This window comes from Dermochelys coriacea, chromosome 16 (genome assembly GCF_009764565.3).
Source record: "Dermochelys coriacea isolate rDerCor1 chromosome 16, rDerCor1.pri.v4, whole genome shotgun sequence".
Lineage (NCBI taxonomy): Eukaryota > Metazoa > Chordata > Testudines > Dermochelyidae > Dermochelys > Dermochelys coriacea.
In genome coordinates, this window is record NC_050083.1 from 7,741,015 (window position 1) to 7,768,940 (window position 27,926).

A 27,926-nucleotide genomic window follows, 5' to 3' on the forward strand; every position below is an offset into this window, starting at 1 on the left:
CCCCTGCGCGGGGGGTGCTGGGAACGGTAGTTCCGAGGCCTCGCCCCTCTGGGCCCCGGGCCGCGCTCCGCAGGGACTCGGGACAGGCTCCCAGGGTGCATTGCAAGCCTCCAGCCCGCACGGTATGCAAATTACGGGGGGAAGGGGGGGGGCAAACAGAGGCTCGCGAGCTGCACGCGGATGCCCCCCTCCCTCCAGACTGGGGGCGGGCGGGGGGCTTTAGCCCAGCCGCGATGGGGGCCCCGAGGCTACGGTCCCTTAGGAAGCATCTGCCAGGGCTCGGGGCGAAAGCCCCCCCCCCGCCCCCCCGGGCTGAAGCCCCAGGTCCCGGCCCGGGCGCCTGCTCTCACACTGCTGAAGATTGTCCTGTGCGGCGTGGGGGGGGCCAGTCATTTCGCCCCCCCCCCGCCCCCCGGCATATTAGGAGCGCCTCCAGTTCCTGCCTCGCCCCTAAGAGACTAACAAATTTATGAGAGCATAAGCTTTCGGGAGCTACAGCTCACTTCATCGGATGCATTTGGTGGAAAAAATGCATTTGGAAAAAATGGTGCATTTCCACCAAAGGCATCCGATGAAGTGAGCTGTAGCTCCCGAAAGCTTATGCTCTCATAAATTTGTTAGTCTCGAAGGTGCCACAAGTCCTCCTTTTCTTTTTGCGGATACAGACTAACACGGCTGCTACTCTGAAACCTGCCTCGCCCCTGTACGCTTTGATTGCATCGCTTCAAGGTATATGGTCATAAATATACAGGGAAGGGTGAACACCTTTAAAATCCCCCCCCCCCCCCCCCCGCGGGGCAGAGGCAAAACCCTTTCAGCGGTGAAAGGGTTAAGAAGCCGGGATAACCTCGCTGGCCCCAATGACCCATGAGGAGACCAGATACTTGCAAAGCTGGGGGACAAAGGTTCGCTCTGTCTGGGTGTTGCCTTTGCCGGGACCAGGGCAGCAATGCAGCTCAGCACTCCCGAAAAGGGCTAATAAGCCCTCGAGCTAGAGAGGCCTTAGATTCTGGGTTGTTTAAATGGCTGACACAATAAGCTGGGCTGAATGGCAGGTAGATGCCTGGTTTTGTGTCTTTCTTGTAACGGAAGCTTTTGCCTAGAGGGATTCCCTAGGGTTTGAATCGGATTACCCTGTAAGGTATTGACCATCCTGAGTTTACAGAGGGGATTCTTTTATTATTTTTTTTTCTTCAATTAAAATTCTTCTTTTAAGAACCTGAGTGATTTTTCCTTGTTCTTAAGATCCAAGGATTTGGGTCTGTGTTCACCGACGCAAATTGGTGAGGATTTTTATCAAGCCTTCCCCAGGAAAGGGGATGTAGGGTTTGGGGGGGAAAGACGTTTCCAAGCGGGCTCTTTCCCGGTTATATATTTGTTAGGCACTTGGTGGCGGCAGCAATAAAGTCCAAGGGCAAAAGGTAAAATAGTTTGTACCTTGGGGAAGTTTTAACCTAAGCTGGTAAAAATAAGCTTAGGGGGTTTTCATGCAGGTCCCCACATCAGTACCCTAGAGTTCAGAGTGGGGAAGGAACCTTGACAGTACAGGAAGGTGGCCTCTAAACAGCAATGCATGTCCTCAGTTGGAAACTGCTCTGCTCTTTGCAATGTAAGCTTCAGCCACGGGAGATCAGGCAAATGGCTTTTTTTGGGGGGGGTTCCCAAAGAGAGAATGACATCACCTAAAATCCCACAGTTCCAGATACTTGCATGAGACGTGCGACAGACAGGTTACCCTGCCCTCCTCTGACTTGTCAGTTTTGCCATCTGTAAAATGGGGATAGGAATAGTGAGCTCCTTGGTAAAGTGCTGCGAGATCAATAGATGAACTGTATAACAGCTAGGTATTAGGTTTCAGAGTGGTAGCTGTGTTAGTCTGTATCAGCAAAAAGAACAAGGAGTACTTGTGGCACTAACAAACTTATAATTTGTAAATAGATATACTTACAAATTTTTATATATATATATATATATCACACACACTTACAAATTATAAATGTGTTAGTCTCTAAGGTACCACAAGTACTCCTTGTTCTTTTAGCTAGGTATTAGTTTCCCCCTTCAAAAAGAAAAAGATGTCAGTAAGTTGCAACAGCTCCAAGGGGGGATTCAAACAAATTCTATTCAGATTAATTAGATCTGTAATTAAAATAATTTTAAACTGCTGCTATAACGCAGAAGGGGCTGAGAAAAGGGTTCTCTCCCCTACACAAAAATCTCCCAGGACTCCTGCCTCTGTATGATGTACTACAACTCCCACAATTCTATGCAAGTCACGTGATTTTTATCAAGTTTGCGAATGACTATATTGAAGCATAAACCACCTTGCAACTTGCCAAACTATTGAGTTTCCAGAGGAGCGGCTATCATACTTTGGGATCACTTTACACATTCCCTTCCTTTCCGATTGTGTTGTACTGCAAAGGAGAAATAAAGAAGCCAAGATGATGCAGGTAAGTGCATTTCAGATTTGCTGGTTGATGGGGTTAGAAATCTGCCAGGATTGTAAATGACAGGTTGGAGTCAGTTGATACATACACGCTGTGCTTTCCTTCAAATACAAACGATATATTGGTGACATTTAATTAACTATCCGATCGCAAGTGATTGACAGTGGACAGGTTTATATTTTGCACAGAGAAGGCTCTGCTGCACTCTTGCCGTTTCCTCGGGAGCAGGGAAGCATGATGTGGACGCAGGAACTTCATTAGGGACAGCACGTTCAGTAAAAAAAAAAAAGGAGTACTTCTGGCACCTTAGAGACTAACAAATTTATTTGAGCATAAGCTTTCGTGAGCTACAGCTCACTTCATCGGATGCATGCAGTGGAAAATACAGTGGGGAGATACACAGAGAACATGAAACAATGGGTGTTACCATACACACTGTAGCAAGAGTGACAGGTTAGGTGAGCTATTACCAGCAGGAGGGTGGGGAGGGAACCTTTTGTAGTGATAATCAAGGTAGGCCATTTCCAGCAGTTGACAAGAACGTCTGAGGAATAGTAAGTGGGGGGGGGAATAAACATGGGGAAATAGTTGTACTTTGTGTAATGACACGTCCACTCCCAATCTTTATTCAAGCCTAAGTTAATTGTGTCCAGTTTGCAAATTAATTTCAATTCAGCAGTCTCTCATTGGAGTCTGTTTTTAAAGTTTTTTTTGTTGAAGAATTGCCACTTTTAGGTCTGTAATTGAGTGACCAAAGAGATTGAAGTGTTCTCCGACTGGTTTTTGAATGCTATAACTCTTGACGTCTGATTTGTGTCCATTTATTCTTTTACGTAGAGACTGTCCAGTTTGGCCAATGTACATGGCAGAGGTGCATTGCTGGCACATGATGGCATATCACATTGGTAGATGTTCAGGTGAACGAACCTCTGATAGTGTGGCTGATGTGATGTGCAATACAGCTGCAGCTATGTCACTATAGAATAATCAGACTGGAAGGGTACCTCGAGAGGTCATCTAGTCCAGTCCCCTGCGCTCATGGCAGGATTAAGTGTTATCTAGACCATCCCTGACAGGTATTTCTCTAACCTGCTCTTAAAAATCTCCAATGATGGAGATTCCACAACCTCCCTAGGCAATTTATTCCAGTGCTTAACCACCCTGACTGTTAGGAAGTTTTCCCTAATGTTGAACCTAAACCTCCCTTGCTGCAATTTAAGCCCGTTGCTTCTTGTCCTATCCTCAGAGGTTAAGAAGAACAATTTTTCTCCCTCCTCCTTGTAACAATCTTTTATGAACTTGAAAACTGTTATGTCCCCTCTCAGTCTTCTCTTCTCCAGACTAAACAAACCCAATTTTTTCAATCTTCCCTCATAAGTCATGTTTTCTAGACATTTAATCTTCTCTGGATTTTTGTTGCTCTTCTCTGGACTTTCTCCAATTTGTTTACATCTTTCCTGAAATGTGGCACCCAGATCTGGACAAAATAGTCCAGTTGAGGCCTAATCAGTGCGAGTAGAGCAGAAGAGTTACTTCTCGTGTCTTGCTTACAATACTCCTGCTCATACATCCCAGAATGATGTTTGCTTCTTTTGCAACAGCGTTATACTGTTGACTCATATTTAGCTTGTGATCTACTATGACCCCCAGATCCCTTTCCGCAGTACTTCTTTCTAGGCAGTCATTTCCCATTTTGTATGTGTGCAACTGATTGTTCCTTCCTAAATGGAGTACTTTGCATTTGTCCTTATTGAATTTCATCCTATTTACTTCAGCATAGCATAGATGCTACCTACAATGAGGGAAAAGGTTTTTTCCCATCTATCCTGAGCACTGTTAACTGTGGTCTGTTGCTGTAACTGCATCTACTCCTAGGGATTAGGTCATTTTTCACAGCCCTGAGTGACAGAGCTAGATTGATCTAAGTGCAGACCAGGCCAGGGCTGCAGTACTCCACAGGGTGTAACAGCAAACACAGTAATACTCCAAACAACAATCTCTCAAATCCTGTATGTAATCACCAGTTATTTGTTTAACCCACAGGTGCAGGGTAACAAAAAGGAATCAAGATTCTGGTATATGCATGCAAATTAGCAGTTGTCACACATACATACAGTGAATATTTCACTGGTATAGTTAATAAGTCTGCTGTTTGGAGGGCTGTTCTGAATGCTACAATTCAATGTTCTCACTAAAAAAAATTTAGTGAATTCAAATTTAACTTTGGTTAATTGGATCATCAGATGTGTTAGCTTCTTAAGGAGTGATTCAACTGTCAGATAATTTAATTCATAGAATCACCTAAGAGTCGAGCTAATACACAATTGAGATCAGATACAGATATTTAAAAAGCAGAAATAAAAGCAAGCCCCCTAAATTCAGATCCAAAATCAAATCTGAACTTCCCCAAATGTCAATAGGTATTTGGATCCAGAATTCTGGTCTCAGGCTTCTCTCTTGCGAAATGAGATGCTTACCTACCATAGTCCAATGGGAGTTAGGCACCTAAGTACCTTTGAGGAGCTGGGCCAGTATAGCTCAGTGACTCACGCTCTGAAGCTAGTGAGGCTTTTGGGCTTTAGGATTACCTCCATCTAGCTGAAATCTCATGCAGTCCTTAGCAGCAGTCTTGGGTAGCAGGTTATTAGTCTAGCCCAATAACTCTCCTCCTATTACATCATGTTACAATAAGTTTTAATGATTGTACTTGCTCTTCTATAGCACTTTTCATCCATACATCTCACAATCCTTCAAAAAAAGGACAGTATGGTTAGTCCCATTTTACAGATGGGGAAATCGAGGCACAGAACAATGACATTACTTGCCCAAGATCACTCTAATGGTGAGTGGTTAAACCAGGCTTAGGACCCAGGTCTCCTGACTCCCAGTCAAGCCCTCTATCCACTGGACCGCGCTTCCTCACCACTGTTTTGAAATGGGTCCAAGGAGCTAAACACAATTTTCTCCAAATCCTGTTTAACAACCTGACAGCCACATGAACATTTTGTTTTTAAATAGCATTAGAGTAGGAGAATGGCAGTCAGAACTATTCCTAGGTCTTCTGTGGACTTGTTGCTTGGCCTCTGGCAAGTCATTTAATCTCTGTTCACTTATTCAACCAAAAAAGAGGCGATAATATCTTAATCAATCATTGTACAGTTCTTTGGGATCCTCAGGTGAAAAGTACCATGTAAATACAAAGTATTATTATTTAAAAGCTGGTTTCAGAGTAGCAGCCGTGTTAGTCTGTATTCTCAAAAAGAAAAGGAGTACTTGTGGCACCTTAGAGACTAACAAATTTATTAGAGCATAAGCTTTCGTGAGCTACAGCTCACTTCATCGGATGCATTTGGTGGAAAAAACAGAGTAGAGATTTATATACACACACACAGAGAACATGAAACAATGGGTTTATCATACACACTGTAAGGAGAGTGATCACTTAAGATAAGCCATCACCAACAGCAGGGGGGGGAAGGAGGAAAACCTTTCATGGTGACAAGCAGGTAGGCTAATTCCAGCAGTTAACAAGAATATCAGAGGAACAGTGGGGGGTGGGGTGGGAGGGAGAAATACCATGGGGAAATAGTTTTACTTTGTGTAATGACTCATCCATTCCCAGTCTCTATTCAAGCCTAAGTTAATTGTATCCAGTTTGCAAATTAATTCCAATTCAGCAGTCTCTCGTTGGAGTCTGTTTTTGAAGCTTTTTTGTTGAAGTATAGCCACTCTTAGGTCTGTGATCGAGTGACCAGAGAGATTGAAGTGTTCTCCAACTGGTTTTTGAATGTTATAATTCTTGACGTCTGATTTGTGTCCATTCATTCTTTTACGTAGAGACTGTCCAGTTTGGCCAATGTACATGGCAGAGGGGCATTGCTGGCACATGATGGCATATATCACATTGGTAGATGCGCAGGTGAAGGAGCCTCTGATAGTGTGGCTGATGTGATTAGGCCCTATGATGGTATCCCCTGAATAGATATGTGGACAGAGTTGGCAACGGGCTTTGTTGCAAGGATAGGTTCCTGGGTTAGTGGTTCTGTTGTGTGGTGTGTGGTTGCTGGTGAGTATTTGCTTCAGATTGGGGGGCTGTCTGTAAGCAAGGACTGGTCTATCTCCCAAGATCTGAGAGAGCGATGGCTCGTCCTTCAGGATAGGTTGTAGATCCTTGATGATGCGTTGGAGGGGTTTTAGTTGGGGGCTGAAGGTGATGGCGAGTGGCGTTCTGTTGTTTTCTTTGTTGGGCCTGTCCTGTAGTAGGTGACTTCTGGGTACTCTTCTGGCTCTGTCAATCTGTTTCTTCACTTCAGCAGGTGGGTACTGTAGTTGTAGGAATGCATGATAGAGATCTTGTAGGTGTTTGTCTCTGTCTGAGGGGTTGGAGCAAATGCGGTTATATCGTAGCGCTTGGCTGTAGACAATGGATCGAGTGGTATGATCTGGATGAAAGCTAGAGGCATGTAGGTAGGAATAGCGGTCAGTAGGTTTCCGATATAGGGTGGTGTTTATGTGACCATCGCTTATTAGCACCGTAGTGTCCAGGAAGTGGATCTCTTACACAAAGTAAAACTATTTCCCCATGGTATTTCTCCCTCCCACCCCACCCCCCACTGTTCCTCTGATATTCTTGTTAACTGCTGGAATTAGCCTACCTGCTTGTCACCATGAAAGGTTTTCCTCCTTCCCCCCCCTGCTGTTGGTGATGGCTTATCTTAAGTGATCACTCTCCTTACAGTGTGTATGATAAACCCATTGTTTCATGTTCTCTGTGTGTGTGTATATAAATCTCTACTCTGTTTTTTCCACCAAATGCATCCGATGAAGTGAGCTGTAGCTCACGAAAGCTTATGCTCTAATAAATTTGTTAGTCTCTAAGGTGCCACAAGTACTCCTTTTCTTTTTATTTAAAAGCTACAACACATTGACCTTAAAATCCCCTCCAATATCACATGTGGATTTTCCGTAAGAGAATTGCAATGCAGGAAAATCTGTCTCTCTAGTTCCTTTTTCGCCATGTGATTTGGCTCAGGGTTTTGGTTATAATTTGTAAACAGAACCGACTTCCAGATCAGAGAGTGGAACACATCTATGTGGGTGTGAGAAGTGGGAAAGTCAGGCAATGTAACCCTGCTATCTGGAACTTTCAGAAGCGAGTCAATCTGTTGGCACAGTGCAGCCCCTTGATCTGGTCTAGAGTAGAAAACATGTGGAACTAAGATGACTTCTTTTTAAATCATTTCAACTGGTTTAAACCTTTCTTAAAACAGTTTATCTTAAACTAGTGAGGCTTAAACTGATTTAAGTGTGTCTGCATTGGACTGGTGTAACTAAATTGATTTAGCTACACAGGTACAACTTTACCAAAGGCCTGGTCTACACACTACAGGCTAGCCTTCATTACAAAGTTAATCTGACTTACGGTTCAAATGTTGCCCCTAACTTGAGTCCTTCCTGTCCACACATAAAAACTATTAATTCAAGTTAGCCAGCCGGTCAGGGGGTATGGGCTAAGGCTCAAGTCAGCACAACTTATCAGATGCTAACATGATCACTCTGTAGTGTGGTCTCCACTCAATTGCCTCAGGACAGTCCTCCAATGCCTCCCCATAATTCCCCACCACGTGCCCAGAAAGGACAGACAAGTTCTGCTACAAATTGCCTGGAAAGCTGGGCTCAGCTGACTGATAGCACGAAGAACACGAGGAAGTAGAGTACCAGTGTGGATGCAGGAGCCAAGTATTGTTTTGCAGCGTGGCCGCTCATTTGAGCGACTTGAGAGGAGTAACTTGCATGTAGATACCTCAAGTTAACACTGCACTGAATACTGTGTGCAAACGTGTGAATGGAGACTCTTAAAAAGATCTAAACCTGGATTATAATGGTTTAGCTTGCACATGTAAATTCCTAGGTTCAAGCTACTCCAATATATCCAGTTTTAAAGAGATACAAGTGTGCCCATGCAGGGGTTTGCACCAGTTTAAAACTGTTAACTGACTTAAGCTACTTGGGTGCAATTTGTGTGTGTGTAGAGAAGCCCTTGTATAAATAACCCTGTAGTTATGGCTTCCACAATCCAACTAACAAAGCGACTTCCTTTACGTAATGCCAGGTGTCAAATAACCAGTCTGTGCTGGATCCAGCCTCAATGACTGCTTGTCATGCCTGATTTTACACAGTAAGATCATTGGGTCAAGGACCATGGGTTTTGTATGTCTGAAGTGTTCACTTTTGGGCCCTGCAGAGTCAATGCTCCTTGTGGTAGTCAGAACACTTTGGCTGTGTTAGCGTCACTATCTGCCTGCACTGATGCACATATGGATTTACTTCCTCTCTTGAAAGAATCTTGCACCATTTAGCTTTTCGCATGGTGACACCTGGGCCATGTCTACACTAGGGATGCTATAGTGGCATAGCTACGGTGCCATTACCCCCTAGCGGACTCCTATGACAGAAGGGGTTTTGTCATCGCTGTAGGAGCTTTACCTCCCTGAATGATGGTAGCTAGGTCAACAGAAGTATTTATGACAGATTCGGCAATTTCCTGCAATATCCTTGAAAAGCCTTATTAAATTAAATGCAAGTATCTTTGGAGTCCCTGGCATTACCAGTGCATGGTTTATGTATCATTGTGGACTTGTATGTAACTTCTCAGGCAGGGAGGGGTAGGATGTGGCCAGAGTAAATCCTGGCAAGTGTTATGAGCATCCAATAGATATTTTAAACAAAATGCCCAACACCGAGGAACCTCTGGGACAAATGAAGTTGAGTGTGTTTCCTAGGAAATAGTTGGGAAGAGGTGAATGCAAATTCCTACCTCCAGACACAACCTTTTGAAGCTACACCCTAAGGAGAAACCCATTGTCTGTTGATTATCTGTTCCCAGAATCTGAAGGTCAAAGCCTCGAAGTGCATATGGGAGGTCCTCACAGATTCATGGGGGTGCTTTGTCCTGAGCTAACAGCTGTTTTGAACATGTAACTACAGAAAAGACCCTTGCTGGGGGTTGAAGGACTCTTTACCTGCCAGGGCCTTTGTTGGAGCTAGGGGTGGGGGATGATCTCTGGTAAGATTATTGCCATGCATGTGGGTTCTTTTATTATTTTTCTCTGTAATGCTTTCACCTTGGCAATAAACGTGCTTGCTTAGAAGGGTTTGTGTGGTAACTTTTAACTGTGGGAAGTAACACTGTTTATAGCCTCTGAGGAGGAAGTAGAACAGGCCTGCATAGGAAGTCTCACTTGCTGGGGAATAACACAATACACGCAGGGAACTATGCTGTCTGGAAAAAAACCCAGTGTGGAGGGAGAGAATCACAGAGTGCAAGGCCAGAAGGGACCACCAGATCATTTAGTCTGACCTCCTGTATATCACAGCCCCACCAACACCCACACACTAATCCCGACAACCAAAATTAGACCAAAGTATTACAGCCCAAGAAAGGTGATGGCTGAGGAGCCAGCAGCCTAGGGCGGGTGCCCTTGTAGGACCATGGAGAGGGAATACAGCTGTAGTTACTCTGAACTGTGACAGCATTCCTCTGTCAAACGAGCTGCGTCTACACTGGGGGTTAAGTCTGCATAGCTACAGCAAGTGCCATCGTTTTAACTGTAGCCCAGGCCTTGGATTGGCTGTGAAAGGACCCAACAAAGCCCATTGTGGGGCTGTGTAGTGAAGTACAGTAGAACCTCACCATTAGGAACACCAGAGTTACGCCCAGACCAGTCAACCATCCACCTCGTTTTGAACCTGAAGTATGCAATCAGGCAGCAGCGGAGACCAACCCCCTCCCCCCCACCCCAATACAGTACACTGCTATGTTAAACGTGAACTACCAAAAAAAAATAAAGGGAAAGTTTAAAAAAAGATTTGACAAGTTAAGGAAACTGTTTCTGTGCTTGTTTGGTTTAAATTAAGATAGTTAAAAACAGCATTTTTCTTCTGCATAACAAAGTTTCAAAGCTGTATGAAGTCAATGTTCAGTTGTAAACTTCGCAAAGAACAACCATAGCATTTTGTTCTGAGTTACAAACAACCTCCATGCCTGAGGTATTCATAATTCTGAAGTTCTACGGTATTGCACAGATCATCTGCTGGTGTCTGGCTCCTGGTCGGCCATCTAGGATCACTGCGCCCTGTGTGAAATGGACCTCGCTCTCACTCTCTCTGGGGATGTGTACACTGCAACTGGCAGGTGTAATTCCCAGTGTGGATACACAGACATGCACTGGTTGTGCTTCAGCTAGCCCCTAAAAATAGCCATGTGGCTCTGGCAGCATGGACGGTGGGGTGTCTCAGGCTAGCTGAACAAGTCAGTCCCCAGAGGGTCAGGCGGGACTGTACTTGGGTGGCTAGCTTGACCTACCACCCATGTCACCATGGCCACACTGCTAGAGAGCAAACATGTCTCTGTGGACCCGGGCTGGGAATTGCACCTCTCAGCTCTGTGTAGACATGTCTTCTGACATAAAACGCCGGTGTGTGAATGGACTGCGGAGGGAGAACTGCAGTTTGTATTGCCTCTTAGTAAAAATCTGTAGCCCATCCTTGTATCTTAGGCCTGGTCTACATTATAGTCTATACATCAGTATAGCTGCTTCTCCCAGGGGCGTGGAAAATCCCAAACCCCGGAGAGATGTAGTTATACTGACCTAATCCCCGGTGTAGACAACACTAGGTCAATAGAAGAGTTCTGCCATCCAGCTCACTATCACCGCTCAGGAAGGTGGACATGAGAACCTCTCCCCTCACCTAGGTAGTGTCTACACCAGGCACTGCCATGGCAGAGCTCTAGTGAGTTAAGTGTAGACATTCCCTTACGCTGCACCCTACGGGCAGGTTTATCCAACTCCTGGGCAGACATACAGTACTTCTGTATGGAACCCACCCCCCTTGTCTCATGTAGGGAGCCAGGGTGGCTTCCCTCCGAACCAGAGGGTAAAGAGCCACCCCCTCAGCCTGAGTGGGGGGGCCAGACCAAGCGTACCCCAATCCCCGGAAGGGGAGGGGTGGAACAGGATATACAAAGGGCGGGGCCCTTTGCCCAGCGGGAGCAGCACCAGGAAGGGAGACACACAGGCCACTGGCTGTTCCCTCCAGACTCTGCTGCCGACCCCGGGGAGGCCCTGGGCCGGGAGGAACCTGACCGGGAGGAAGGGCTGAGCCGACCAGGACTGCCAGCCGCTGAGTACCCGGAGGACTTGGAGGGGCCAGGCTGTAACCCGGGCCAGCGTGAGCCCGACGCGGAGGGGGAGCTGGAGCTACCAGCAGCTGAATACCCAGACGAGCTGGAGGGACCGAGTAGGAAGTAGCCCAGGGGCAGAACCGCACAGTGTGGTGGGTGTATTTGGTCAGCGGGGCGCGGGAGGCCCGCCGCTGTCAGGTCCCTGGGCTGGAACGCAGTGGAGTCGGGTGGGTCTGCCCCGGTCAACCTGCCCCGAGGGGCGCGCCGTGGACTCGTGCTGGCACACCTTCTCCGCTAATTCCCCAGTGCCCGAAAGGTGTGACTAAGGCCTGCCAGGGGGACAGTAGCTCTCCATCGCCCCCTAGAGGCTCAGTGGACCAATTGAAACCTGTCACACCCAACGTACAGCGCCTAGCACAACAGGATCCTGGGCCATGACTGGGGCTCACGTGCTACTGCAATACAAATAAACAACGTGTAACAACAGCTCTTTAAAAAGAAAAGGAGGACTTGTGGCACCTTAGAGACTAAAATTTATTTGAGCATAAGCTTTCATGAACTAGAGCTCACTTCATCGGATGCATTTAGTGGAAAATACAGTGGGGAGATTTACACACACACAGAGAGAGAGAGAGAGAGAACATGATACAATGGGTATTACCATACACACTGTAAGGAGAGTGATCACTTAAGATGAGCTATTACCAGCAGGTGGGGGGGGAGGAAGAAAACCTTTTGTGGTGATAATCAAGGCCATTGGCCCACCTTGATTATCACCACAAAAGGTTTTCTTCCTTCGCCCCCACCCTCCCTACCTGCTGGTAATAGCTCATCTTAAGTGATCACTCTCCTTACAGTGTGTATGGTAATACCCATTGTATCATGTTCTCTCTCTCTCTGTGTGTGTGTGTGTGTAAATCTCCCAACTGTATTTTCCACTGAATGCATCCGATGAAGTGAGCTGTAGCTCACGAAAGCTTATGCTCAAATAAATTTGTTAGTCTCTAAGGTGCCACAAGTACTCCTTTTCTTTTTGTGAATACAGACTAACACGGCTGCTACTCTGAAAATAGCTCTTTAGTAACAATCCAAGGATTCCATGTTGTGGCACTAAGTACTTTAATACCAGATCATCTAAAGTTGCTGGACGCTCATTAGCGAATTAAGCCTCATTATGGCCCCACTAGGGAGGGGCCCCCATTTCAGAGAGAAGCCCCCTAACTTGCTCATGGCCACACAGGAAGTCAGAGATGTAGGATGGCTCCTGATCCTGCCCCTTAACCCCAAGCCCGTCCTTCCCTGCTGATTCTTTGTGGGAGTAGCAGTGGTGCTGAGGAATAGCCGCTTTCAGCAAAGGGACGGTCTTCCTGCCGCTGACTCATACAGCGACAGGACACAAGAAAAGCCCAATTTTTGGGTGCCCATTGGCTTCTTCACAACACCATGAAGGAACCATAAACTAGCCATAGGTGCTCCTGAGAAATATATCCAATGCAGGGGGACAGCCCAGCAGGCATATCCAGCTCTGTACGACACCTAGAGAAGCCCCAGCTTCAGGGGTATCGGGGAGGGGGTCTTGGCAGGGCTGTTCCTAAACCCTGGCATCTGGGAACAGCTGGTACAGCCCATAGGGGTCTTCAGTAGCCTTGCTGCCAGTTATGGCATCCCTCTAACTTGGGCTGGGGGTAAACCAGCCCCCAGCATCCTTGCGTAGCAAATGTGCCTGGCAGACTTGGCCCAGGGAGCAGAGCTCTGTCCTTACAGCGTGTAGCAGCATTTCCTCCTGAGTTAGGGATAGCTAGTTTCTCATCTTGCAACACATGGACAGGAAAAGGCCAACCAGAAGACAAAATGCCATCCAATCCCCAGTTTAGGATTACAGCCATAGCCCTTCAGCCAAAACCAAATGGCCCAGTAACCACCAGCAGGATTCGTACGTTTGAAGATGGTATATGTAGTTACTGGACCAAGCACAGGACTAAAAGTCCAGGGATTTGGGTTCAAATCCTGGCTGAGACTCCCTGGGCAAGTCTCTGAATATTTCTGCACTCACATTTTCCCATTTGCAAGGGGAAAATAATGCTACCAGCATAGTGAAGTGTTTGAGATTGATGGGTTAAGTATGTCAAGTCCTAATATAGTCTCATTTAAACACTATTATTATAAATCTTCTGCCAAAGGAAATTCAAAAGCATGAGCCAATTACAGGTGATAATATGCTCTGCACAACGCACAGACTAAGCATATATTTAGATCTTGTTTACTGGATGAATACATACATCTATTAGGCAATGTTTCTAGCCCAGGCACGACCCTTCAGATGCATAATGGAGATTATTGTACAAAATGCATCATCTGCTCACATCATTAACAAACACTGCAGTTGTACATGGCATGTAATTAACAAAGCAAAGACTGGGCCTTCGCTGCAAAAAGAGATGCGTTTTTAGCTCTCTCAATGTAAAATGCTAATGGAGACAAGGGATAAGTGCTTTATAACCTCATAGCCAATGAAGGTCAACCGTGGGGGAGGAGGAGGGCTAAGGTTAACACTAACTGGGGGTACATCAAGGTAAAATCTGTCTCTTGTCTTTTGAAGCATCTGATTGAACAACTTTTTCTTTTTTCCTTCAGCAAAGCCAAAGGAACAAGAATCCAAGCAATTATGGTGCCATATACATAGGAGGTTCACAAATTTATTAGAGCATAAGCTTTTGTGAGCTACAGCTCACTTCATCGGATGCATCCGATGAAGTGAGCTGTAGCTCATGAAAGCTTATGCTCTAATAAATTTGTTAGTCTCTAAGGTGCCACAAGTACTCCTTTTCTTTTTGCGAATACAAACTAACACGGCTACTACTCTGAAACCTGTCATAGGAGGTTCAGTGCACCATGTGAGATACCTGCCCATCAACTTTAATCATGATGCAATTGCAACATGATGAAAGCCTTTTACTGCAGGAAGCAGCATCGGTTTTGTAAAACGGGCGCTCAGATGAGAGGGCTGGGTCCAGAAAGAGAACCTTGGTTTAGAAATCGGTAGCATTGCCCATAGAGGATCAGGTCTGAGTAAGATGTAGGAACATACAGCAGCCATGTATTTATCTGTAGGCAGAAGAAAGAGATCTTACCAGAGTGGCTCCTGTGCTATCTGAAGCCTTCCCTTCTTAGTAAGAAAGTCTTGTGTGTGGCTGGAGAAAAGTGATCCATGTTCAGAGGACGTGACTTTCTGGCTTGGACGAAGTGCTTTGCCCAAGGTCACAGAGAGAGAGCAAGTGGCAGCTAGGAGAAAAGTCCAAGTCTTTGGCCTCCCAATGCTGTGATCTAACCATAAGGCTATTGGGCTAACAACCTCAGGCGGCATCTGAATGACCCCTTTTCAGACCTTCCAAAGTCCTCGCTCAGGAGCTCCCAGCACATACTGGGTTGGAAGTCAGTCCACTGCTGCACTCTGCTGCACCTGAGAATCTGTCTAGATGAGGAAAAAAGGTGCTTTTTTCAGCAGGGAATGACCTGCTGCAGCCTGCTAAATTCAAGCCAGCTAAGGAGGTTAAACTGCATTTACCGATACTAAGTGGGGATTTTCCATCAACTTAAACTAGCTTGATTGAACCAGTTCTATTGGGGGAAAAAAATCCTTTTCTTATAATCTAAGCCTCAGCCTAGCATGTGCATGTGAGAGAGAGGGGACAGGTACTATTGAAATCCACACACTGTAGTGCATAATCTTAGAAAGCTCCTGTTTTAGTGATAGGAAGTTCACAAAATGATGCGTTAACATAGAAACAGCCCCCCATTTCCCAACACTTACTGGTACCTAACCCCGGGTGCTGCTCCGCTCCCTTCCCATGGTGAATGCAGCATTACCAGCCTAATGCTCCTTTTGGAGGGATCCGTAATAACTCCTAGTCTAATGAATTTTCCCTAGCCCTACTGGTAAGTCACACTGGCCCTCTCACAGAGAAAAGCACCCCACTGGAGAATGTCCCCTAAACGCCGAGTGCAAAGGGAAACACAGCTTAGACTGCACTTCACAATCACAAAGGCAGTTCACTACACAGGCATTGAAACCACTCTGCTCCAATGAGAAGTGAAACTGCCTTGACTCAGTCGCGTGAGCCAACTACACGAGCTGCAGCGGGTCCGTTTCCAGACTGCGCCAAGGAAACATCTATACACGCTCGTGCTCCACACCCTTCACGTCCTCACCCTCGCGTCCCGCCCTGACACAAAGTGGCAGGACCTCCTGCCACCCCTAGAGGGTGAGGAGCCCCAGTGGGCCGGCCTCTATTCCACCTTGGTCCCGAGGCCCGCCGGGGATATCAGTTGGCGGCTCCTTCACGGGGCTGTGAGCACGGGTGTGTACTTGGCGCGGTTCACCCCAATCCCGGACACCTGCTTCTTTTGCGGCGTGAGGGAAACCCTGGCGCACGTCTACCTGGAGTGTGCCAGGCTGCAGCCCCTATTCCAGCTCCTCACGAATATTTTGTTAAGATTTTGGTTGCACTTTTCCCCTCACCTTCTTATCTATGCACTCCCTGTCCGTGGCCCCACCAAGTCACGGGACCTCCTAGTCAACCTCCTCCTGGCCCAGGCTAAAGTAGCCATCTATAAAACCAGGGTGAGGAGGTTGGCCGATGGCTTCTTCTGTGACTGCGGGGCCTATTTTCAATTCTCCGTCCGTTCACGCCTCTGGGCAGAGTTCTTCTGGGCGGCGTCCACTGACTCCCTTGACGCCTTTGAGGAGCAGTGGGCGCTATCCGGGGTTCTCTGCTCAGTGTCCCCGTCCGGTTCCCTTCGCTTGACTCTTTGACTGCACTCCTGTCCCTGTTGTTCATTAGTTGTCCCCCGTAATTATTTGGCTTTCCAGATTCTGTGGACCCCCCTCTTAGGCTGGGGGCGGGATCCTTTAGTAGTGGGCGAGCGAAGCCCGCTCGCTTCCTGGATCCCAATACGACTCAGTCACTGAGCTGATTGCCTGTAATCAGCTACAGCTGGCCAGCTGCCTGAGACACATGGCACCCTTCTCACTGCCTGCTATTAGCTCTGACGCTCCATGGAAAAACTCAAGGTTGCTCCTTTTTGTCTGGCCAAACCAAAGGCCTCTTGCTGAGTGTGCTGCAGTCTTCATGAGCAAGGGCTCAGTTCAGGATAATGCTCTACATGCTGGTTGAGGCTGTGTTAAAAGTGAGAGAAACAAGTCATGTCACTACTCAGTGCCTCAGTTTCCCCATCTGTAAAATGGGGATAATGATACTATCTTTGTAAGACAGGGGTGGGCAAACTGCCACCCACGGGGCAGATTCGGCCTGCCAACTGTTTTAATCCAGCCCTTGAGCTCCCGCTGGGGAGCAGGGTCTGGGGCTTGCTACGCTCCAGCACTCCAGCCAGGGAGCAAGGTCAGGGCCCACTCCACATGGGTCCCAGAAGCAGCGGCATGGACCCGCTCTGGCTCTTACGCGTAGGGGCAGCCAGTGGGCTCCGCTCTGCACACTACCCCTGCCCCTGCCCCAAGTGCTGCCCCTGCAGCTCCCACTGGCTGGGAACCATGGACAATGGGAGCTGCAGGAGCAGTGCCTGTGGATGGGCAGCATGCAGAGCTGCCTGGCCACGCCTCTGCGTAGGAGCTGGAGAAGGGACATGCCGCTGCTTCCAGGAGCCACTTGAGGTAAGCACCGCCCAGAGCCTGCACCCCTGAGCCTCTCCCCATGGCCCAACCCCCTGCCCCACCCTTCATCCCCCTTCCACCCTCCGAGCCCCTCGATCCCAGCCCAGAGCACCCTCATGCACCCCAAGCCCCTCATCCCCAGCTCCACCCCAGAGCCTGCACCCCCAGCCGGAGCCCTCACCTCCCCCTCGCACTCAACTCCCCCACCCCAGCCCAGAGCCCCCTCCCACACCCTGAACTCCTAATTTCTGGCCCCAACCAGAGCCCTAACTCTCTTCTGCACCACAACCCCAATTTTGTGAACATTCATGGCCTGCCATACAATTTCTATTCCCAGAGGTACCCCTTGGGCCAAAAAGTTTGCCCACTCCTATTGTAAGAACTAGGTAGGAGCCAGGATTCCTGGTTTCTATTCTTGATTTGCTGTGTAACCATAGTCAGATTCTTTATCCTCTCTGTGCCTCAGTTTACTTATAAAATGCAGCCCCCCTACCTGCCCCCCCCAAGGATCCTGTGGGGCTTTATTCATGCTTGCAAACAACGATAGTGCAAGAATACATCATGTATCACATTTACTACCTCTAACATACCAAGCAACTTGAGGCTGATTTTTGGAAATGTTTGAGATCCACTGAAATCAGTGGGAGTTGTGAGTGCTCCTCATTCCCAAACCATCAATCCCTTCCCCACACCTGATTCTGTTCTGCCTGGGATCGGTTGTTATGCAAGGTAGCTTCCCCTCTCAGAGGGTGGAGCTGAAACAGACAAGTGAAGCAAACTGAATTTGCCCTTTGAAGTGAAGATCCAGTACAGTACCCAAGGGATCTGCCAAGAGGCAAATCTGCTAAGAGCCCTTCAGTTTGGTTCCACAAGGTCATGCAGTTCCAAGAGGTTTACAGAAGTAAATCAGTGATCTCTGACACTTCTATGCCCAGCGAGGCTTTGGAGAAATGAAGGCAGAGTGCAAGCTCGCTTGAGTTACTCTGGGCTCAATCCTCAGAGGTTGCTTTTTGTTGTTAATGGAACCCTCTCTGCTGTGTAATCACGTGAAAGAGACTTTGCCAAAGCAGAGGGGCCTGCCCTGAGATAAAGAAGTGGGGAAAGGGAAGCATGAGGGGCTGGAAGGAGCAGGAGAGAGGTGGACTGGATGGCTCAGGGATGAGGAAATGGGAATCCAGAGCCATTCATTGACTTGGCTCCAAGCAACAACAATCATTATCATTTGCTGGCTGGCTGAAGCCTTGTGGAGAAGGAAGTGGTGGGAACAGATCAGATAAGTAGCCATCTCATACGACTCACCATCACCCATGACTTTCTCTGTTGGCAGTCTCAGAAAGAAGCTGAGAAGCACCATCACCTCCAGAAGTGGCCTCTCCAGACCAGGGCTGGGCTGCACCACCGAGTGGCATGTGCAGAATCCTGTACCATACTGCTTATGGTGCAGACAAGGAGGATTTGAGCCCCCAGGGCTGGCCACCCAGCCTTTTACTTATTTCAAATCAAACCTCTTGCACCAGCCCCCACCAGGCTGTAGAAAATCTACCTCAAAAGTGGGCATAAAAGACAGCAGAAGCCAATTACAAGCCCCCCAGCTGGGGACCTGGAGCTGAACAGCACATGCCAGGAAGAGGGCAGTGCCAGACCATCAATGAGACACACTTGTTCAATAGATCTCCCAGGAAGGATCTATAGAGCTTCAGCAGAATGCAAGGGAATACAGCTCCTGCCCTCCTGCAGCGGGGAGTTCCTCCCTTCCAGTGAAGCAGCAGATGGGGCAATTCAGTTTGCTCCTCCCTGTTTCCACAAGAGCACATCTGGCTCCTAGATATCGGCCCTTTGCAATCTCTAGGGCTCAGGCTGATGCAGGAGCCTAAGCTGGCTCCAGACCAAGGCCACAATGGTGTGGTACCCCTCGACACCCCTCCATGCCAGGCAGCCCTGGGAAACTGGAGGAAAGGGGGAGGATATGAAAATCAATTAATAGCTGGGCGAAAACCGTCCAAAGCAACCTGCCTGTGAGGGATAGCACGTTCCAACAGATGAAATGCAACATACGCAATGCAGCAGGTCCTGGCCTGTGCTGGACCCTGGCTACTACCATGAGGAGCACGGAGTAGCTAGCCTCGATAGAGAGAACGTGCACAGAGCTGGATGGAAATGCCTTCAAAGAAATCACGACCCCACTCTTTAACATGCACACTGGAAGCCTATGACTTGAGTTGCTGGTCTCAGCTCGATTCAAAAGGGAGAGGCGGCATCCGCATCACAAGCCAAACACTTGTGGGCATCCCCACTGCCAAGCCAAGGGCTGGATGGGCTATGGAGGCTAAGCAGTACCTCCTATCTTAAGGGGAAGGATGGCCCAGCGGTTAGGACTTGGGAGACCTAGACTCCATTCCCTGTTCTCCTACAAACTTCCTGTGTGACCTTGGTCATGTCACTTAGTCTCTGTTCCCCATCTGTAAAATGGGGATAACAGCATCTCACAGGAATAAAGATCAGGAAGCACTCAGATGCCATGATAATGGGGGTCATATAAGTAACTAAGATATCTAGACAGAGCCTCAACAGTGGTCCCTTCCGTCATAGTCCAGGGAAACTGCACCCGTGTTCCCCCTCCGTGGTCCAGCAAGGACACCCACTCTTAGGCTCCCAGGTCCCAGCCCTCACCTCTCGGTCAGAGACCCTCATTTCGCTCCCTCCTGACCAGGCTGCACAGCTACCTGTGTTCGCTGAGAGTTCCCCAGCAAGTCAGACCGCCTAAGCAGGCCTGCTTTGCTTTCTCCTCAGTGGCTATAAACAGCGTGCCTGCCCACAGCTATAAGTTACCACATTGCCCTTTGCAAGCAAGCACAGTTATTCTTCAGGTGAAAGCATTACAGAGAAAACATATTAAAACAATAAAAGAACTTGCATGCCTGCTGATAAGCTTACCAGCGATCCCCCCTTCCCCGCAATTCCAACGTGCGCTCTGGCAGGTGAACAGTCCTTCAGACTACACCGGGGAGGGGGGCGGGAGGGGGTTTCTGTGGTCAAAATTCATAACAACTTTTGCTCAGAACATGACCACCACCTGAAGCCGGTGGGCATGTACTCGGCCCGACTCAGCTGTGCCTCCACTGCCATGACCCACGCTGCCCATTGCGGTTACACTGCTATTCATACTCCTGCTCGCTTGATAAGAGCGAGCGCGAGCATGTGTACGCAAGCAGGGGAATCATATCTCTAGCTCGTAGCGTAGATTTAGCCAGTGGGTTCCTTCTTTATCTTTGATCTGCAGAGACCGGGAAGAGGTAATCCGCCAGACAGCAGTTCAAAAGCTTGGATCTGGAGCTGGGAATCTGCATTCCCCTCCCTCCAGATATTTCCTAGGAAACCCACTTTGTTCAACCTGAGAGTCCCTCCTTGCCTGGGCCCAAGGTGGAAAGTAGTCCTTTGGAGCTCATAATAGTTCCCAGCAGGGTTTACATTGGCCACGTCTGCCTCCTAGAGAAGTTATGCATAATCCCACAATAACACATCCACTTTGCGTGTGTAATACAATGGGCTCCAAAGCTATTTAAACTTAATTCAGTCAGATCTCCCAAAATATTGCCAGAACTTGCCATGTTTGTCTACCTTTACTCACTCTGTGTATTGGCCATGCACCTCCCATTCTGTGGATATGCAAAAACACTGTGGCCTCTCAACCTGGCAACTTTTATCGACACTGAACCCACTTGAAGGAATATTTTTATCAATATATTTATAAAAGGCACTGGGGCACCACCTATGAGATGCTGTAATTAGCAATCATGGGTCTCTCTCTACAGCTGGAAATCTGGCATCAACCGGTAAGAGATGGGGCTGCTGTTTCTACATTCCAGCCCAATCCAGCTCTTAACGTTTGCCTTTGCTTTGCTTCTTCTCCAGATGTATTTCTACTTCTCGGACAAGGTGGTACTTTTGTTTGACTTCTGGAATGTCCACACCCCTGCAGGTAAGAACAGAATCTGTGGATTATTCCCACCCCTGAGCGATATAAATTAGACCCAAGTAATTTGTACTGTAGACATAGCCTCAGAGAGCAGCTGATTATGGGTGGTTATCAGCTAAATAGAAAAGGAGTACTTGTGGCACCTTAGAGACCAACAAATTTATTAGAGCATAAGCTTTCGTGAGCTACAGCTCACTTCATCGGATGCATGAAGTGAGCTGTAGCTTATGAAAGCTTATGCTCTAATAACTTTGTTAGTCTCTAAGGTGCCACAAGTACTCCTTTTCTTTTTGCGAATACAGACTAACATGGCTGCTACTCTGAAACCTATCAGCTAAATAGTTCGATAGTATTTACTCTAGCAGAGGCCATAATCTGTGCTGAGTAGGTGATAAGTAGAGGAGGGAATAAGGATTTATGGACTGTTTTCGCTGTAGCAACAGACACCAAGTCAAGGGCTGGGAGAACAGGAACTTGCATGTACAGAAAAATTCCAACAACAAATGTGTTCTCCAGTGTTCTGTACAAACCCACTGCCTGCCCTCAGCCCCACTCCTGATCTCCGGAGGTCCCCTCTGTCCCCTGTTATAGCCCCACTCTCTCCATGTGGAATTCACCGAATACCCCAAACTGTCACTACTACATCACAAGCCACTGAAAGATCATCCATGCTATTGCTCAGTAGGGACTGATGCATGGCACACAATTACAACAGCTGGCCATCTCTGCTCCAGAGCGGGCCACGACTGGGACAGCGAGGGAAGAGACAACTGAGGATGTAGAGCAGTTATTTATCACATGCCTGCCTTATCCATTATACTATGTACACAAGCATGACATTTATGCATAAAACAATGCCAATAAAAGCTGCAAAAAGGCCTAGCAGAAGACTAAGAGAGTGTTTAAACTCAGCCTTTAAGTCTCCCATAGCACAGGAAGAGTATTGCTTTGGTCACAGATTGGGGTGGGATTTGGGAGAAGATGCCCAGAGAATATACAGCAATTTGCACATTCTCATGAGAACTAATCAGTGAATCACACACCGGCCTGCTGCCACTCCAGCCATGCTAAAGTGCGGGGAGGGGGTGCCGTTATAAAATGGAAAGTGGGCCGTTCTGCCAGAGGGCTCAAGAAGAATTTTGTACCTCGTATCCTCCACTTGGAAGAAGTTCTGGTCCCACCTGGGATGAGCAGAGCAGAAGAGATGGGGGAGACCCGCTGGGGTGGGTAGAGGCAGATGTCACTAGAAGCCCCCCTGCCCCTTTCCTACTGGATCGGAGCTTTGCAGCCTGATGGGGTGGGGATGAAGAGCGGAATAAGGGCAGGGGAAAGGCATGTGCTGAGGATCAGCTACTATATTTGATCAGGAAACTTCCTTAGAATGAGGCACGTCCAGCTCCTCCCTCTAAAACTTACGGTTCAGAGTCCCATCGAACACTTGCTGCTTCGTGGCAAGTTCAGTGGTGCTTCCGTTGCAGGGATGGCCATGACTCTCTTGCTGGCTCCTGGCCAACCTGAATGATGTTTGCCTTGCAGGGATGGTGCTCTCGGTGCTGGTGGTTCTGCTGCTAACAGTGTTGTACGAAGCCATCAAGATCAGCAAAACCAAACTCCTTCGCCGGTTGATACTGGCCATCCCCACCACCCTCAGTCAGGAGTCATGCAGGGAGCCGGAGACGGAGTCCATCAACTCAAACTTGGGTCAGCAAAACACCACCTCAGAAAGGTAACCCAATGCCAGTCTGAGGCTTTCACTGTTCCTGCTACACAGAGGAGGCCCAAGGGACACTAGCAAAGGGCTTTAGGCACCATTTGCAGTGTGGGCCCATCAGAAGGTTGCCAACCCTCCAGGACTGTCCTGGAGTCTCCAGGAATTCAAGATTACTCTTCAATTAAAATGTATGTCGTGATGAAACCTCCAGGAATACGTCCAACCAAAATTGGCAACCCTTGCCCATTGGAATTGCCACCCTAGACCCAGGGAGATGAAGATCCCAGTATCCCCAAACCCCACTCAGTAGGTGGCTACTGCCCAACCTCTCCCCTCCACTAAGTGCTCCTGCCCGCCCCGTACTGCCTCAGCTTTCTCCCTCACCCCTGTGGGCTGCTGCCCCCTTCCTCCTATACCTAACTCAGGTCTCAGCTCCCCCCGTACCACTGTATTTTCTTGCTCTGCCCATTGGCTTCAAGGGGGGCCTAGCTGCTCCCTCATCTTCAAAGTCAAGAGGGGTCACTGTCCCCAGTCCCACTGGGAGTGTCGGGGTTGCGGGGCAATGACACAGGCTGGGAGTGGGAAAAGGATGTGTGACAGGGAAATTGCCGATCACCTGCAAACTACCCAGGGAGCTGGCACTGCCCCAGCCAGCAGGGCTGCAGCGGAGGAGTTCAGGCTGTATATGTATTAGCACTATTTGGAATTGTTCCAGAGGAAGAGTTTTCCATTGGAAAATGCTGATTCAATGGAAAATTATCCAACCGTTTCTTTTCAACTTGGTTGCATCAGTATGTTTACATTATAAAATTGGAATATAAACACGTCAAGCTGATGGAGTGAGACCAAATGGTCATTTTGATTTTTCCTAAATGAAGTTTTGGAATTCCCAGACCAGGGGGGAAATTTTGAATTTTTGTTCCAGTTCGGAACAATTTCCCCCCCAAATGTTTGGAATTTGCCGTGGAACAGAAATTCTGAGTTCTGACCAGCTCTGATTTTTATACAAGTTGTTTGCACATTTGTTAAATGGAACTTACTGGTTTTTCTGGGTTCAAATGGTGGCAGGTCTGAGGTTTTGCAGGCTTTCTGTACCCTGTAAAGCGTCACAACTATAGCTGTTAAAACATAACCAATTAATCCCACTTGATCTCGTCTTCCCTCAGGCACTGCCCGTATCACGAGCTAAGCCATCCCAGTTACGCTGTTATTTTCTGACCAACCACATTTCTCTAGCAGGGTTCCTTTGGCAAAGAGTCTGAGGAAATATGCTGTACGGCTGCCCTCCCTGTCTTTTCAAGAGCCCTCGTCTGCGGTTCCCATGTGATCGGGGGTAACTAGCATGAGTGGTCTAATCTAAGAGGGAGTCTCGTTCACAGGTGCAGGATTGACCCCACTGATGCCGGGAACGAATCACTGGACATAATGGGAATGCTCAGGGCTTTCCCCCCCTCAGTGTTGCAGCAGGGAATGAGGATCTGTTATGGCCACACAGGCCTATCCCACGTGATCACTTTCTGCTTTGGGAGGGGTGGGATAGTGGAAGTGGGCCTTTGACACACAAAACCCGTTCAAGAAAGAGATGGGAGGTTGCCTACAAAGGGTTAAGAGATCACCCCAAAAATACACATACCGACTGCTGTTCGGACCCTCCTTAATTAGAAGGCCATGTCCGTTAAGCATCCAATTTCTATTCTCAGTTAAGACTGGTTTCACTATTTTTCTGCAGCTGGAAAGAGCTTTTCATGGACCCTGGAGCACTGTACTTAAAACATGAAGTGCAACTATATAAAAAGAACATCTTTGGCTCCCACTGGGATGAGGCAGTAACCATAGCAGGTGACAAAGTAGAGAATTCCACCAAGTTAGAACCCCCTGTGGGCTAAAAGCTCAGTGTGCCTAAGTAATCCATGCGTGGAAAGGGTTAAGAAATCAAAAGGCAAGTTTTAGCCCATATGTGCAGAAACCAAAATGCAGAAGAGGCAACACTTAGTTCAGAGCTTAATGCCGTCCCATGATTTCCAAAGGAACAGAAAGCCAACCAGACACGAAATGCGGGTAACAAACAATGCAAGGGGAACTCACGTGATTTGAAGAGGATGCCGCCCTGCCTTGCATTTCCTGTTCCATGTGGCGCAAAGTTTCATACACAAACCAGTAGGAGAGGAGGAAGCAAGCTAGAGTAAATAATGGGGGCTGGGAGGGACTGCAGAGCGGTGTCATTTTGGTATTGTAACCCGCACAGCTTCGACAGCGTGCTGAGATCACTGCCTATCACGCTGCTGAAGATTGTCTCATTGTTTCCTTGTGCTTCCCCTTCTGTCTGTGTCCACCTGTCGACTCTTGTCTTACACTGTAAGCTGTTTGCATCAGGTACCATCTTTTTGTTCTGTGTTTGTACAGCGCCTAGCACATACCTGAGCCAGCGTGAATCATGTCAGCTCCGGTCCGGGAGGGAGCAGTGATGCTGCAGTAGCAGGCACGTCAGTGTGGAGCGTCCAAGCCTGCCTGGAACACTGTGTAATCGCGCCGGGGCTAGTTCATGCTGCTGCAGCTGCACTAGCTGGGTAGCTTGGGTGCTGGCAGATTACAGCTTGCTCAGGTAGCACTACACGAACTGCAGTCAGCCCGGACAGACCTTTGGGCAGCACAGTGCACTCTGCAAACATAAATTAATCCCACTTAATGTTATACTCACAATGCACGACCAGGGCTCCTGGCTCATACCTCTTTGGTCCTCAGCCTGTGGCTGGTGCCACCATCCTGAAGCATGTAGGACACACTTAGATGTCTGGGGGGATGTTGCTAACTCGCAAGGCTTGTTTGCGCCATAGTTAACTCTGCCTTTTTCTTTTCTTTTCTTTTCTTTTCTTTTCTGGAAAGGTGGTTTCTTTACCACATCAGCCAGAGCCTGCTCCACGTGGTCCAGGTGGTGATCGGTTACCTGGTGATGCTGATGGTGATGTCCTACAACACTTGGATCTTCCTGGGGGTGATCGTGGGTTCCGCCCTGGGTTACTATGTGTCTCATCTGGTGTTCATCGTGAGGTAGCGGTGGCCTGCTGCACTCCAGGGCACTGCAAAGCAGAAGAGGGCGACCTCTGCAGTGGGGAAGGACTAAGGAGGCTCCACTAGAGAAAATGCTTGTGCAAAGCTTGGCCTGTAGCTGGTGGGAGACAAATCTCCACACAATAGGGGATGCCCCCCATCCCGGGAGGATTGAGTTTCTTCCTTTTAATCCTCCACTTCTATACAATTACCTATTTTTAAAATCACTTTTGGACCCTTTCTGCCGGGCAGGCCCTCATCGCCCTGGCCAAGCAGGGCACGGCCCCACGAAGAGCTAAACTGGGCCACATGCTGGCTGCGAACCGGGCTGGGCAGATGTCATAAATATAAAGGGAAGGGTAACTACCTTTCTGCATACAGTGCTATAAAATCCCTCCTGGCCAGAGGCAACATCCTTTCACCTGTAAAGGGTTAAGAAGCTAAGGTAACCCCGCTGGCACCTGACCCCAAATGACCAGTGAGGGGACAAGATACTTTCAAATCTGGAGCGGGGGGAACAAAGGGTTCTGTCTGTCGGTGTGATGCTTTTGCCGGGAACAGATTAGGAATGCAGCCTTACAACTCCTGTTAAGTTAGTAAGTCATCTAGCTAGAACATGCGTTAGATTTCCTTTTGTTTAATGGCTGGTAAAATAAGCTGTGCTGGAGGGAATGTATATTCCTGTTTTTGTGTCTTTTTGTAACTTAAGGTTTTGCCTAGAGGGATTCTCTATGTTTTGAATCTGATTACCCTGTAAGGTATTTACCATCCTGATTTTACAGAGGGGATTCTTTTACCCTTTCTTTAATTAATTCTTCTTTTAAGAACCTGATTGATTTTTCATTGTTTTTAAGATCCAAGGGTTTGGGTCTGTGTTCACCTGTACAAATTGGTGAGAATTCTTATCAAGCCTTCCCCAGGAAAGGGGGTATAGGGCTTGGGGGGATATTTTGGGGGAAGACATCTCCAAGTGGGCTCTTTCCCTGTTCTTCGTTTAAAACGCTTGGTGGTGGCAGCATAGGGTTCAAGGACAAGGCAAAGTTTGGGGAAGTTTTTAACCTAAGCTGGTAAGAATAAGCTTAAGGGGTCTTTCATGCAGGTCCCCACATCTGTACCCTAAAGTTCAGAATGGGGAAGGAACTTTGACAGCAGACAAGCAGCTCAGCCTTACAGCTGCCGTCTCCAATGACTTTGAGCCCACCCTCAGTTCGCACTCAGTAATTCCAGGAGCCTTTCCCTGCTGACTGGAGGAGCAAGGGGACTTGGGCACTTCACCCTCGCCTGGGGATGGACCGAGCAGGCAGACATGTTACAGGCTATGTCAATCAGCGGGTGCTGCAGGGATGGGAATGCCGGGGGATGGATTGGGGGTTATTTTACCCTCCCTCAAAGATTGTTCATATTCCTGGCTGGCTCCGTGACAGCTCTGTTCACTGCTGCTTGTGGGCAGGAGGAAAATAACCCTCAATGGGCTCATGCTGGTCTCTGACCCCAAGGGGACGCTCCCCTCACACGGTGTCTTCTGTGTTCCCAACAGAACAAAGCTGTACGTCAGCTCCCCATCTCAGCACCCTCTGGATAGCGCAGGGGGTGGGCACAGCTTGACGACTCCCCACCCTCCTGCTGCTGGAGCATAAGGGAGCAAATTGGTTGGTTTAACAGTCTTGAGTGCGCAATGGCTTGGTTGCTTTGGAAGCCAGGATGCACCAGGGGCTGGTGGGTCTTGCAGGATCCTGCTGTATTTCATGCCAAGAGAAGGATGAGTTTTAATAAAACTATCCTAATTGCTTGGCTACTTGTGTGTGTGCGCACCTGATCGTGGTACTGAGGCTGAGAGAAATAGCTGGCCTTTCATAAGGCTAAAAGATAATGTGGAAATAGATGGCGCT

The 27,926-nt window shown here is 48.1% G+C and overlaps 1 protein-coding gene across 2 annotated transcripts; it reads left to right on the forward strand.

Moving 5' to 3' along the window:
- Positions 1-25: 25 nt before the first annotated feature.
- On the forward strand, positions 26-27,832 carry SLC31A2 (solute carrier family 31 member 2). 2 transcript variants are annotated; one of them, XM_038374889.2, is made up of 4 exons: positions 26-122; positions 21,215-21,281; positions 22,815-23,004; positions 25,873-27,832. In XM_038374889.2, the coding sequence occupies exons 2-4, from the start codon at positions 21,215-21,217 to the stop codon at positions 26,039-26,041; spliced, it is 426 nt and encodes a 141-aa protein (XP_038230817.1). In that variant the 5' UTR covers positions 26-122; the 3' UTR covers positions 26,042-27,832. The 2 variants fall into 2 exon arrangements, with proteins under 2 accessions (XP_038230817.1, XP_038230815.1); XM_038374887.2 differs by lacking the exon at positions 26-122 and adding an exon at positions 1,483-2,453.
- Positions 27,833-27,926: the final 94 nt, after the last annotated feature.

Bases quoted from the DNA above. Each gene is read 5' to 3' on its own strand.
- SLC31A2 (XM_038374887.2), top strand. The intron at 21,282-22,814 runs GTAAGAACAGAA...TTTGCCTTGCAG, and splicing joins GAATGTCCACACCCCTGCAG to GGATGGTGCTCTCGGTGCTG. The intron at 23,005-25,872 runs GTAACCCAATGC...TTTTCTGGAAAG, and splicing joins CAAAACACCACCTCAGAAAG to GTGGTTTCTTTACCACATCA.